The sequence below is a fragment of the Plecotus auritus genome, assembly GCF_963455305.1.
Source record: "Plecotus auritus genome assembly, chromosome: 2".
In the NCBI taxonomy this organism is placed as follows: domain Eukaryota; kingdom Metazoa; phylum Chordata; class Mammalia; order Chiroptera; family Vespertilionidae; genus Plecotus; species Plecotus auritus.
This window is the reverse complement of record NC_137771.1, coordinates 64,197,975-64,211,580: the sequence shown is the minus strand read 5'-3', so window position 1 is coordinate 64,211,580 and position 13,606 is coordinate 64,197,975. Positions and strand designations below refer to the sequence as shown.

At 33.0% G+C, this 13,606-nt stretch overlaps 1 protein-coding gene across 3 annotated transcripts in view; it reads left to right on the top strand.

Moving 5' to 3' along the window:
• TTLL7 (tubulin tyrosine ligase like 7) overlaps window positions 1-12,850 on the top strand; it is a 145,026-nt gene extending 132,176 nt beyond the window's left edge. For 2 of the 3 annotated variants that reach the window (XM_080656222.1, XM_080656223.1), the window contains one exon: window positions 9,280-12,850. In XM_080656222.1, coding sequence (XP_080512348.1) covers window positions 9,280-9,400 — 121 coding nt within the window. In that variant the 3' untranslated portion in view covers window positions 9,401-12,850. The remainder of the gene's footprint in view (window positions 1-9,279) is intronic. The other variant, XM_080656224.1, reaches the window with a different exon arrangement.
• The last annotated feature ends 756 nt before the right edge of the window (window positions 12,851-13,606 follow it).

Sequence of the window (13,606 nt, the reverse complement as noted above, 5' to 3'; positions counted from 1 at the left end):
GGTTCCATGGCTAAAAACATTTTTAAAAACCACTGAGTTAGAACTATTGCCTTTGGTGATAGGGCCCTAGGTTTTGGACAAATCCTCCTCTAATGACAATTAGAAAAGCTGAGAAAAATTCCAAAACATTTGCTTAAAGACATCATAGAGTATTAACCAGGTACTTGTGAATGAGTATGTACTTGTTAGTACTGAGTATTGCTTTTGACAGACTCTTGGGCCTAAGGAAAGAAGGAGTAGTTTGGGGCCTGCAAAGATTGCGTCCTTTATAAATAGCCTAGATTCCTAGGAGTAATAGTGTTCCAGATTTTTTTCCAAAGCAAAAGTTGACAGAATTATAGGGAAGCAGACAAATCCATAACTATAGAGGGCAATTTTAATATAATAATTAAAAAATTTTTTTAAATATATTTTTATTTATTTCAGAGAGGAAGGGAGAGGGAGAGAGAGATAGAAACATCAATGATGAGAGCGAAGCATTGATTGGCTGCCTCCTACATGCCCCCTACTGGGGATCGAGCCTGCAACTGGGCATGTGCCCTTGATTGGAATCAAACCCAGGACCCTTTAGTCTGCAGGCCAATGCTCTATCAACTGAGCCAAACCAGGTAGGGCAATATAATAATTTTTTTCAAAAAATGTATAGAATATTTTTATATGATTAACAAATTTAACAATCATATGTAAAGGTAAATCCAATAATCTCAGAATACAATACACCAAACACACCAGGAGCTTTTTTGAAAAACATATATATAGTGGAATAATAAAACATTTTTCAACAAATTTGAGAAAATTGAAATCATACAGAGTATTTTCTCTGACCACATGCCATTAAGCTAGAAACAATAATCTACATAATAAAAGCCTAAGCGACCGTTATGGTGGAATGACCAGAACGACTGGCGCTAGTATGATGTGCACTGACCACCAGGGGGCAGGCGCTCAATGCAGGAGCTGTTCCCTGGTGGTCAGTGCGCTCTCACAGGGGGAACACTGCTCAGCCAGAAGCCGGGCTCACAGCTGGTGAGCATAGCAGTGGTGGTAGGAGCCTTGCCCACCTCTGTGGCAGCACTAAGGAGCAGTGAGCCAAAGGGTAAAGAGCAATGAGCAGGCGGACATCCCCCGAGGGGTCCCAGACTGCGAGAGGGCACAGGCTGGGCTGAGGGACCCCCCGCCACCGCCCAGTGCACGAATTTCATGCACCAGGCCTCTAGTAAAATATAAACAGAAAAACTCACATTTTGAAAAGAGAAAAAATATACTTTTAAATAACCCATGAATCAAAGAAGAAATAATGACATGGGAAAATATTTTGAACTGAATAATCATAAAAGCATTACAAATAAAAATTTGCAATGTGTAGCCAAATCATTATTATAGGGATATTTATAGACTTAAATGAACATATTAGGAAAGAGGAAAGGGAAAATTTAAAGATCTAAGCAATCATCCTGAAAAATGACAAAATGACATTAAAATAAACCCAAAGAATACAGAAAAAGGAAATAAAACTCAGAGCAGAAATTAGATTAAGTTAACAAATTCCTGGAAAAACACATATTATCAAAAGTGACACACAAAGATATAGAAAATCCTAAATAGACTTAACTATTGAAGAAATTGAATCAGTAAGTAAAAAGTAATTCTCACAAAGATAACTCTAGATTCATATGGCTTCGCAATCCAATTCTATTACACCCACCCAGAGAACAGAAAAGAACATTATGGCAGAGTATAAAGACTGTTCAATCTTACTCCTGAATATAGAAGCAAAAATCTTAAATAAAATATTAGCAAAATGAACTTTTTTGGCATTAATTTAAAGGTACAGTAACATTTAAAAAGTGTTCAAAGTAAAATTAATAGAGTAAGATCATTTCAAAAGATATAGATAAATAGCTTGCTGGAATTCCATATACATTCATGCTTTTTAAAAATACTTAGCAAGCTAGAAGCAAAAGGTAAATTCTTTAATCTAATAAAGGTTAACTACAAAAAACCTACAATAGACATACCTAATGGTAAAATGTTGAAGGCTTTCCATTTGAGATGAGAAACATTTAGCATTTACTGGAGGTCCTAGCTGACTCAGTGAGGCAAGCAAAAGAAATAAAAGGCATTAGATTTGAGAGAAAGAACTAAAACTCATTACTAGTGTATACAACTATGTTCATAGAAATCTAAATAAATTCTACAGATAAATTGTGAAGTAAGTTTAACCATTTTGATAAAATAACAGTCAAGTAAAATCAATTATAATTTTTCAATATTAAAATCAAACAGCAAGAATATGAACGTTTAGCTGTGATTTTTTTTCAATAGCATAAAAAATAGCTAACACTTAGGAATAAATGTAACAAAAATGTGTCACAAAATATATATGCAGGAAAATGTAAAAATGGAAAGATACATCTTATTCATTAGAATCAATATTTCAATTCTTCTCAAATAGTTCTGTACCTCTATAAGTTCAGTATAATCCTAGTATAAATGCCAACTTTTTTCTGGGGTGGCGGGGGAGGAGTGGAGCAGTTCTAGCATTTACACAAAAAAGCACACAGGCCAAGAATTAGATAAGACACTCTTGAAATAGAATGGTAAAATGGTAAGATTTGTACTAACACTTATAATAAAATTACACTAATTTAAGAAACTGTAATATTGCCTAAAAGATAGACAAATAGACCAATAAAACCAATCAGTAAGGCCATAAATAGACTCAGCCATATATAGAGATTTGGTTTATGACAGAAGGGAAAAGAAAGTTTGTTTAAACAAATGGTTCTGGGACAATTTGGTTTCTTAATAATAATAACAAGTAACTTTACTCATACCATATAAAATATAATTTCCAATGAATTGAATATGCAAATGTGAGAGGCAATACTAAAGATTTCAAGAGAAAATATAGGGGGATATTTTCATCACTTGGTGGTATGCAAATATTATAAAAATAGAATCAAAAGTACAGATCATAAATGAACAGATGAATTTTAATACATAAAATTAAGAACATATGTTCATCAGAAGTCCTCATTAAGAGGCTAAAAAAGAAAGCCAGAATAGAAGAAGGTATTGGCAACTCATATAACCTACTAAATATTCTTATACAGACTGTAAGAACTCCTACAAATGTCTAAGAAAAAGAACCCAAAACACTTCATGGGAAAATGGGGAAGACACTTGAAGAGGCTGTTCAAAAAAGAGTTTAAAAAAAAAAGAGCCAATAAACATTTGAAAGCATTTAATCAGGGAAATGCAAAAACCACACACACAAAAAAAACCCCACAAAAAAACAAAAAAACACTGCATACCCAGAGTTGATGAAAATGTAGAGTAATGGTAACTCTCTTGTACTGCTGTTGATAGTGAAAATTGGTACCTTTTAATAAGTTTGGTGTTACAAAATAAAATCTACCCTTTTTGTAGCTATTCTATTACAGTAATTCTGGGCAGGGATGTCTGAATATGTGCACTGAGACCATTATTAGGAAGATCGTAGTAACATTTGCTTATAATAGCTAAAATTTTTAAGCAACCCGAATATCTATTCATAGAAGAATGGACACATTTTTGTAATATTCACACAATGGAATATAATACACATTGAAAATGAACAAACTGCATGTGCACATAGCAACATGGGTGAGTCTCAAACATAAAGTTGAGTAAAAGAAGCCAGACTCAAAGGAATACATACTTTGTTCCATTTATTTAAAATAAAAAAAAACAGGGACAACTAAATTATGGTGTTTCTGGAATGTGTACTTGGGGGAAAAAGGAAGCAATTACCATAAAAGTCTGGATAGTGGGTAACTTTATGGGGAGGGTGGGTGCTATAATACAGGGCTCTGCGGTATTAGGAATGTTCAATTATTTAACCTGTTTAGCAGCTATTCAAGTAATCACTTCATAATATTCATTAAACTGGACATTTAAATTTTATGCACATTTTGAACGTGTTATACTTTACAATGAAAACATTTTAAAAATTGAGTTAAATAGATGGTACCATTATGGCCTCAGGCTAAGACAGCTTGATACATCTGTCTCAGAACAGGGATAGTCTTGCTAGTGAGGCTATGTTCACAATACATATTAAATATTTCACCCATGTGCATTATTTCATTGGCTCCACACTCCATGAATCAGGCAAGGCAGAAACTATTGGACTCTCTTCACAGATGAGAAAACTGAGGCCAGAGAGGCTAAATGGCTTATCCAAGTCCACATTGCTAGTATATGGCAGAGGTGGGACTTGAAAGTAGGGCTTCCCTCCAAAAATCAAAGTTAAAACTACAGGACAATGCATGCCCACTAGGCTGGCTATTATAAAAAAATGCAAAATAGTAAGTGTTGGTGAGGATATTGAGAAGTTAGAACCCTCATGCATTGCTGGTTCACAATGGTGTGGCAGCTATGGAAAGTAATTATGCATTCCTAAAAAAGTTAAATATAGAATTACCACATGCCCTAGCAATTCTACTCCTAAGTATATACCTCAAGAAATTGAAAACAAGGACTTAAACAGATGTTCATAGCAACATTATTCATAATGACCAAAAGGTGAAACAAGCCAAGTGTCCATCAATAGAAGAATGGATAAATAAAATGTAGTAGATACATACAATGGAATATTATTCAGCCTGTATAAGAAGGAATGGAATTCTGATACATGCTACAATGGGGAGAAACCTCAAAAGCATGCTAAGTGAGGTAAGCCATGAAGGACCAAATATAATGTGATTCTACCTGAATGAGGTATGTAGAATAGACAAATTCATAGAGACAGAAAGCAGAGTGGACGTTACCACGACCTGGAAGGAAGAGGAATGGGGATTTAGTGTTTAATGGGTACAGTTTCTGTTTGGGATGAAGAAAAAGTTCTGAACTGAATAGTAGTGATGATTACACAACCATTGTGAATACACTTAATTCACTGAATTGTATACTTAGTAAAAATAGTGTTTCATCTTATATATATTTTACCACATTAAAAAATTTTAAAAAAAACCCACACACACAGGATAAATATTATGATGAACTTTACCTTGTCATCCCAAACCAAAAAGCTGAGTTTATTCTGGGGGTTTCATGGATCCTGTTCTTACTCCAGGAAAATCTTAGAAGGGTGGTGTAGCTTAAATATTCAAGGCTACCAGTCTTGAAATGCCTCAGTTGGTTAGAGCACCATCCCCATACACCAAGGTTGCGGGTTTGATCTCCGGTCAGGGCACATACAAGAAGCAACCAATGAATGCATGAATTGGTAGAACAACAAATCGATGTTTATATCTCCCTCCCTTCCTCTCTCTCTAAAATCAATTTTTAAAAAAAAGAAGAAATAGCTTTGTGTTCCAGAGATCGTCCATGGTCAGCAATAAGTTGGTACATGACAGACTGACCAATTCTACATCAAGCAAGAATTAGATAATTGTATATTTTATGTCTACATGCTGGATTTGTGAAGGTGTGCAGACTTAGCCTCAGAGATGAGTTAGGATATGTATGTGAAGCAAGTAGGGTAGCATGAGGTATTTCTCCTTGGTGCAAATTAGCTACAAGTTAGATATTTTTGTACATCAAGAGTAAATTAGAATAAAAATAAAGCTGTAAACCTTTCACATTTTTGCTGCTTTAACACCGACTCTTTAGATATAGTCTATAAATCTACTTCATAGAGATATTCTTTCTGTTAAAAAATAAACTTTATTATTTAACTTCATTACAAAGAATATTTAAAATATAATCTTGGAAGTTCAGTTAGTGTGGGATCTCCCAAGAGACATTAATGGTGATATTAAGGCAAATAATCCAGTGTTTCCCTATAATGCTTTAAAATATTCCACAGCATTTGCTTTAGGGAAGCAAAGAGTTTCTGCCAGTGTAATTTCATATGTCTTTTTGAGTTAATACTGACCTCTTTTTTCTTAAAAAGTTTCATTTTAGCATCTTTTTGCTTCTATTAAAAAGCTTAGTATGGCTGGTGTGGCTCAGTGGTTGAGCATCGACCTATGAGCCAGGAGACCACGGTTTGGTTCCCTGTGAGGGCACATGCCTGGGTTGCAGCTCGATCACCAATAGGGGGTGTGCAGGAGGCAACTGATCAGTGATTCTCTCATAGTTGATGTTTCTCTCTCTATATCCCTTTTTCTTCCCCTCTGAAATCAATAAAAAATATTTTTTAAAAAAGTTTAGGTTTGTGGATGTGTACTAGTTTTCTATTTTCTAGGTTATATTTCATATTTCTGGAAAAAGGAGCATAATCATTGCAGCCATTAGATTTAAAATTGGGATTCATAGAGAGAAATTACAATATAATATAGTTGCTGGGAGTACTGATTCTGGAGCTAGCTCACGTGGATTTTAATCCTGGCTCCACCACTTACTAGCTGTGTGACTGTGGGCAAGCCATTTGACCCCGGAGTGCTTTAGTGTATTATCTATAAAATAGAACCTACAATAATATCTACAAATAGAATTGTGATGGGAACTGGGTTAATATTGTAAAACAATTATAATAGTAGTGGGCACATAGAAAACACTATTTCAGTATTTAATAGTGTTAAATAAGATAGTATAAGTTAGCTGTAACCAGTACTTTGTGTGTTTATTTTTCATCTGTGAAATGGAGAGATCTTTAACTCAAAAGGATTTGTGATGTTATTGTAATGTCAATATTACCTATTATTTGGAAATTCTTCAAAAGAAGGTTGGTAGAAGTTACTGTTTACTCTGATAATTATCAATGTAATCAGAATGCATTTTCAATAGAAGATAAAATAACCCTCAACTAATACATATAGTAGATTTTGATCAAACACTTTTTTTCACCTTTGTCCTAGATAGAAAGTGTACCTTTTTCATGAAAGAAGATATCAGATTAATCATTGTGACTCCACTAGCTCTTGACATAATAATTAATCCATATAAATTACCCATGTGATATTAAGAAAATAATTTGTATAATTTGTGATGTGAGAAATCAGTTGTTTTATTATTTATCACCCATTGTGCAATTTTGATTTAATTTGGTTTGTTGAATATTATTTTACTGCTTTATTAACTTAATGATTTGAGCAATTATTTATAGCTTGTGATATTAGGTAGTAGATTTAGGGGATATTATTAGATAATTTATACTAAAATGAAGTTTGTGAATATTATGGAGAATTCTTCCATTTTAATCTAATGCTGTATACAGTTCATAATCTATAATAATAAAAGCATAATATGCTAATTAGACTGGACAGCCGAATGACCTTCCGGACGAAGCCGTGGCTGCGAGGGCCGAGCCCCTTGCACGAATTTTGTGCATCGGGCCTCTAGTGAGTTTATATTCTTTTACAAAATTCATATCACACAGCTATGAATGAAATTTTCCGTTGATATACAGGTATAGTGGTTATCAACATTATTTAATATAGAATAGGTAATTGATAGTACTCTTAGCTTTCAATTTCTTCATATACCTATGGAAGTTTTATGCTGTTGCTGGAAGGTTCTAATGTCAAGTGAAGAAAATAAAATAAATGATTTGATGCTCTACCATTGTTTATTTTCTCAAGACCACTGCTAATTAAAAATCTATAGCTACTTTTGCTCTTAAAAATTCCTCATGGATGTCTTTGTTCAGACTTTATAGCAGGTGTGGGGAAACTTTTTTCTGCCAAGGGCCCTTTGTATATAACATCATTCGTGGGCCAGACACAATTATCAACTTAAAAATTAGCTGGCAATATTTGGTCAAAAATTCAATTAACTCTCCTCTAATGCTTTGGCAGGGCCAGACCAAATGATTTTGTGGGCCTTACATGGTCCACAGGCTGGACGTTCCCCAACCCCGCTTTATAACATGTCCTTCTCATCACCGGGACTTACACTTTTAGTAGTGATGTTGATTTGCATTTGTTCACGTGGATTTCCTAGTTCATTTCTCTCTAGACATATAGATTGGGCTGGCCTAATGCTAATCAGAGTTTCTCCAGAATAAAACATATTGTACAGGTGCACACTCTTATTTGTAATTGTTAATCCCAAATCTCTGAAAACAAACAAAAAAGTAACCTATTTATTGGCAAATCTGAACTGAATTGGCATTAAATTATTTATAGTATTCCTCTGATTTATTGTGAATATTTACACATTTCACTACAGAAATATCAGTGGCTTGTTTACAAGATGCTGCCTCAAAGCCCTGATGGAGATGGTATACAGGGTGGGGCAAAAGTAGCTTTAGAGTTGTATGTGAAACACAATTTATTCCTGTATTATTATTTATTAATTATTGTATTATTTTCCATATGAACAACTGTAAAACTACTTCCACCACACCCTGTATATAGTATATACACTATATTGTCCTAAAATTCTGCAAAATTCATGTATTCTGAAATACATTTGGCTGCAGAGATTGCATATGATTTGTAATGATGATTATTTTTGATATTCTGTAATCATAAACACTTTGTGGTTAGAAATATAAGATTTATAATCTAGTTATGAATGTTAATCTTCAATTTTTACTTTTAGATTACCTATAGTCATAATACATCAATTAATTATTATTAAATTATAATCAATGGTTCCAATATCCTTGAAACCAATAATTTTTGGTATTGTGGCTAGCCAGATTCTCATATCACATTTTCTTTTTATTTTTTAATCCTCACCTGCGGATATTTTTCCATTGATTTTTAGAGAGAGTGGAAGAGAAAGGGAAAGACTGAGAGAAATATCGATGTGAGAGAAACACATTGATTGGTTGCCTCCTGCACGAACCCTGACCAGGGCTGTGGCCAGGGAGGAGCCTGCAACCAAGGTATGTGCCCTTGACCAGAATCGAATCCAGGACCTTTCAGTCCACAGGCCAATGCTCTATCCACTGAGCCAAACTGGCTATGGTTCATAACACATGTTTTTAAGAAATAGTTGACTGGTTCCACACATTATTTACAAAGATTAAGGATGAATTTCAAATTAACATGAGCCACATAAATAGTTTTCTCGCATGTGAGTGCTGGTTCTTCATGGGATGTCTTGGGATGCTAAGATCATATGTTGCTTCTATCATCAGCCTTTTGGGTGAAGCTTTATGACCCTCTCCCCACTTCCCCTCTTCAGGATGAGAGAAGAAATCTTTTTATGTGGAATGCATAGTTTTTATAGTATAATTTTTCATGTAGGATATGTAAATTACGAGCCACCTAACACGTCAGTGAGAGATGTTAATACTAATTTGCTTGTAAAAGTCTAATTTTTAACTATTATTTTTAGGTATTTACTACCAGGAAGTACACAATTCTTCATGAGATCACCAGTCTACAACTTGAAATACAGTTCACCTGGAATGACTCGCTCCAATGTTTTGTTTACATCCCGATACGGCCATTTGTGAAACAGAAGGGAAGATTGCCATGGGTTATGCATAATAGCAATTCATTGCCCCTAATGTAAACATGCAAAGAAAGCAACCGTTAAGTGCTGTTTTATGTATATATGACATATATATGTGTGAAATATATGCACACATGCACTCAAATAATATATTTATTATATAAAAGAATTAGAAAACTTGGATAGAAGACTTAACCTTTCTGGAAATGTAATAAACCATGTTAATATTGTTTACACAATACGTGAATGTTTAGAATTTGCTAGGTTTATAATTAATACCTTCCTACTAGAAATGGTATTTTTGCTGCAGAGAATATGAAACAGAACTGATCTTGAAGATCTCACTACAGTGTTAAATTATTTTCTAGATAATATGTCTTTAACTTGAATAAGCTCTAGTAGTATAATACCTTATTCTCTTACATATATAGTAGCCATATAAAATGAGGAAAAATTAGAAGCCTGGTGTTGCTTTGATGATAGGATTAAGTATAAAACGGGTTTATCATGACTATAGCACACTGTAAAATACTATAAAAATTCCAACTTGATTCTTCAATATTTTGATTCCTCTATGTGGAAATTTAGCCACTTATTATAATATAAATTTTCAGTAAGGATCTAGTGAGACCATATTCTGATCTAAAATGGAAGACAATCCAGTGGGGTAAGAATAAACAAAACAAACTATCTTTTATTTTCACTTTTTATTGGGAGTTACATAAAGAAATAGAAAATGATGATAATGACAAAAATCTTTTCAGATGATTTTTGTTATCTCATACCACTCATTTTTATTTGGAATGTATATCTCCAATGTGTATACACAGTCCAAAACATTTTTTTCCTGTTCTTCAGCAGTAGAAGAGTTGACCTTTGAAACTCATTTCAATGTTAATGCGTCACACTTATTTTATACGTCTTTCAATGTTGAGACCAAATTACATTGCAAAGTCTAACACAGTTTCACATTGCACCATAGAAAATAATCAAAATGTTGCAAATGGAGGATTCTGATTACTGGATATTATTAGTTGTGGTGTACCCTTAAGAATCAAATAAAAGTAAAGTATGAAGTTTCTTCTAGTTCAAAGTTATTATGCATAAGTTTCATAGCAGCTTCCATTTCTTGCTTAGAGTTTCAAAAACAATGAGTGAGCTTTCAGTTTTCCATGAAAATATAAACACTATCATTGATATGTAGATCCTTAGAAATTGCAATATTCACCTTTTAGAAGTTTGTTTAAACTTCCCCCCAAAGTTTTATTTTCTCACAGACACTAATTATTTACAAAATTCATGAGTGTTTTACCTCCTTTTATTATCCTAAAAGCTAATTCCAGTAAATCAAGAAATGGCCCAAAGCAGAAGGAGAACTGAGAGAGGCAAACTAGCCTGTTTTAATTCACAAGCTGGATAATTGGCAACCCCAAGTTGTAAGTTAGATATACTTTGCTTTTAAAGCCATATTTTACGACTGGGTTAGACTAAAGTAGTCTGTTCTTGGAATTATTGCTAGCTACTTCATTGCTTATGACTACCTAACATCCATATTCCAATAGAACTTTTTCTTGCTAGATGTATCCCAAAGAAGAATTTTTTTTATTATCCTTGTGGAAAAAAGAGAATAAGGATGTTAGGATGAAGGAAATCACTGTGTAACCCTGAGTGTTTATGACTCAATTTTGTAAATTCTTAAACATGTGTTATAGATTTCTTAGAATAAATAATGCAAAAATAGGGATATTACAAAATCATTATAAGAATAATCACCAAGTAGGTGTTTTCCAGGAGTATTTTTAGTCATTTCGCTTTTAAATTCATGATTTGTCCATGAATGAGACACAATTTCAGGTGTCTGGTATATAATATCAAAACAGTTTGTTGGCCGCTCACTTGCATTGGTTTAAGTAAAAATGGTTAATTTGCTAGAGCCAGTGCTTTGGAACTTTTGTCCTCAGTTGCACAGGAGTGCAATTTTTATTTAAGACAAAAAAAGAACATGGAGATGTACCCTCTCCCCCTAGGAAACACACACACGTAGAATTTTTAAAACTCAGAGTAAATTTAATATATGAAATGACCCAACTAACTGATGAATAAATTTCATTTCGATAGCTACTTAAGTCCTTTTTTGAGCACTAGAATTTCATTGCCCACATTTGCCTATTTATATTGATCTAGTTTGATATGAAGTTGTGAAAAAACCACGTACTCATTATTTATATGTACCACCTGTATGCAGTGGTCTATGATTGCTGTCCTTTTATTCCCTTTTGAGAAACTAAGAAGAGAATATACGGTAAAAAGCCGTGGAAGTCTGTAGAGGCCATAGAAATGTTTTAGAGGTAAAACATACTCCATAGTGTTTATTATAATTTTTTTTTATTAATGGGGTTAAACATATCAGTATAAATGATAGTATGGGTCTGACACTCTCTTCTAGGAGAGAAAATAACTGAATCTGAAAAATCCAGAAACTACTCAATTTTACCAGGAGTTTCTAATAGGGAATTTTATTTACTTATGATGAAAACATATTTTTATTCTGTTATTAAGAAAATATCCATGATCGTTCTGTAAATCTAGGATTGAAAATGCTTTCCAGAAATGTATATGATTGGAATGATTTCCAGAATTGTATAAAAAGCAACCTTTTTATTTTAAATCACTTATGAACACAGTTTTATATTCAGATTAGTTTTCATTTGCATAATCCAGCATTGTAGATTAGTTGCCATTTGCAATCTGTTGGAGGAAATCATTATGATTATTTTTACTAGTAAAACAAATTTTATTTTATAGCATTTATTTACCTTGTATGTATAAAAATGAAGTTATAACAGAATCAAATATGGTAATGGCAGCAGTAGCCTCTGATTATAACATGGTTAAATAACACTGGTTATAAGATGCAAAGATCTATACACATTTTTGTAGATTTAAATACAAAAAGTTTCTATTAATTCCTCTTCCCTGAAATTAAAATGAACCAAACTCAAACAAATAACCCCAGCCTTCTGTATAGCTAGATGACAGTGGGTTCCAGACATCAATAAAAATATTTCATCCTCATTCTTTTTAATTTGGAAAGTGCATGATTGCAGAATTTTGTTATCCGAATGGAAATTTCAGATGTTTTCATGTAAATTAATCCAAATGTTTTTTTCTTTAGTCTGTTGAAGCCATTTTGTTTAAAAATTCTCTTGAAGTCTAAACATACACATTACATGACCTTTTAAGAAGTACCAAAAATTAATAGTTGTATAAACACTATTATTTCTACTTTTCTATAAAGCAAGGATTCATTCAAAATGTATTCTTTAAAATATAATAGCAGATACCTGGAGAAGAATGACAAAATACTTTTCTGTTCTATTTTCTACTGCTGATTTACATTTTGAATCTTAGTTAATTTGATTATAAGGGTTAAACAATAAAAAGTGTGACCACAATTAATGTGTTTCTGTGACTTGAAAATTTGCTTTCCTCTTTAAATTGAGAGATTATATTTTTTCAATAACTGAATTAGTTATCTACATATTTTGGGCTAATATTACTTTTGAATAGATTTAAAATTTAGAAATATATTAATGATCAAAATTTTATTCCTTACACTGTTCTTCCTCCCTCCCTTCCTTATTTCTTTTTCTTCTTTTCTTAAACTTTAAGTTCTCTTTGAGGTTTTGACCTTAGTATGGATAAAGACAAGAAAAGAAAAATCCTCAGTGACAATAAAAGATAATGTGTCATTGGATCTAGTTCAGTTTGCTGAGATTTTTAGGAATCAGGTTGAAGTCTCTAGGCCTACAAAGCATTAATTGTCTGGATCCATGTGAGCCAAGGTTAATAGCTATAGTCTTGAAACCAAAAATTGGTATATTGAAACTTATTTCACACTTTGAGATTGCTATCGCGTGTGCGTGTGTGTGTGTGTGTGTGTGCGTGTGTGTTTGCTTTGTCATAAATGAGTATATGGCATATTGAAGGAAACTATTCAGGTAACACATTCTGCATTAACTGGGCTGTATTATCCAAGAATTGCGAAATAAAGCTTTTATTTCTCCCACCAACTAACTTAAAAACTGCTGATAAAGTCATTCAATAGACCAATATTTTCTAAATTAGTAAGAAAACTTACCTTACAAAAGTAATCAGATAATGCTGATATTTCTCTTTCAAAGGCTAACAACGACAGTTCTTGGTC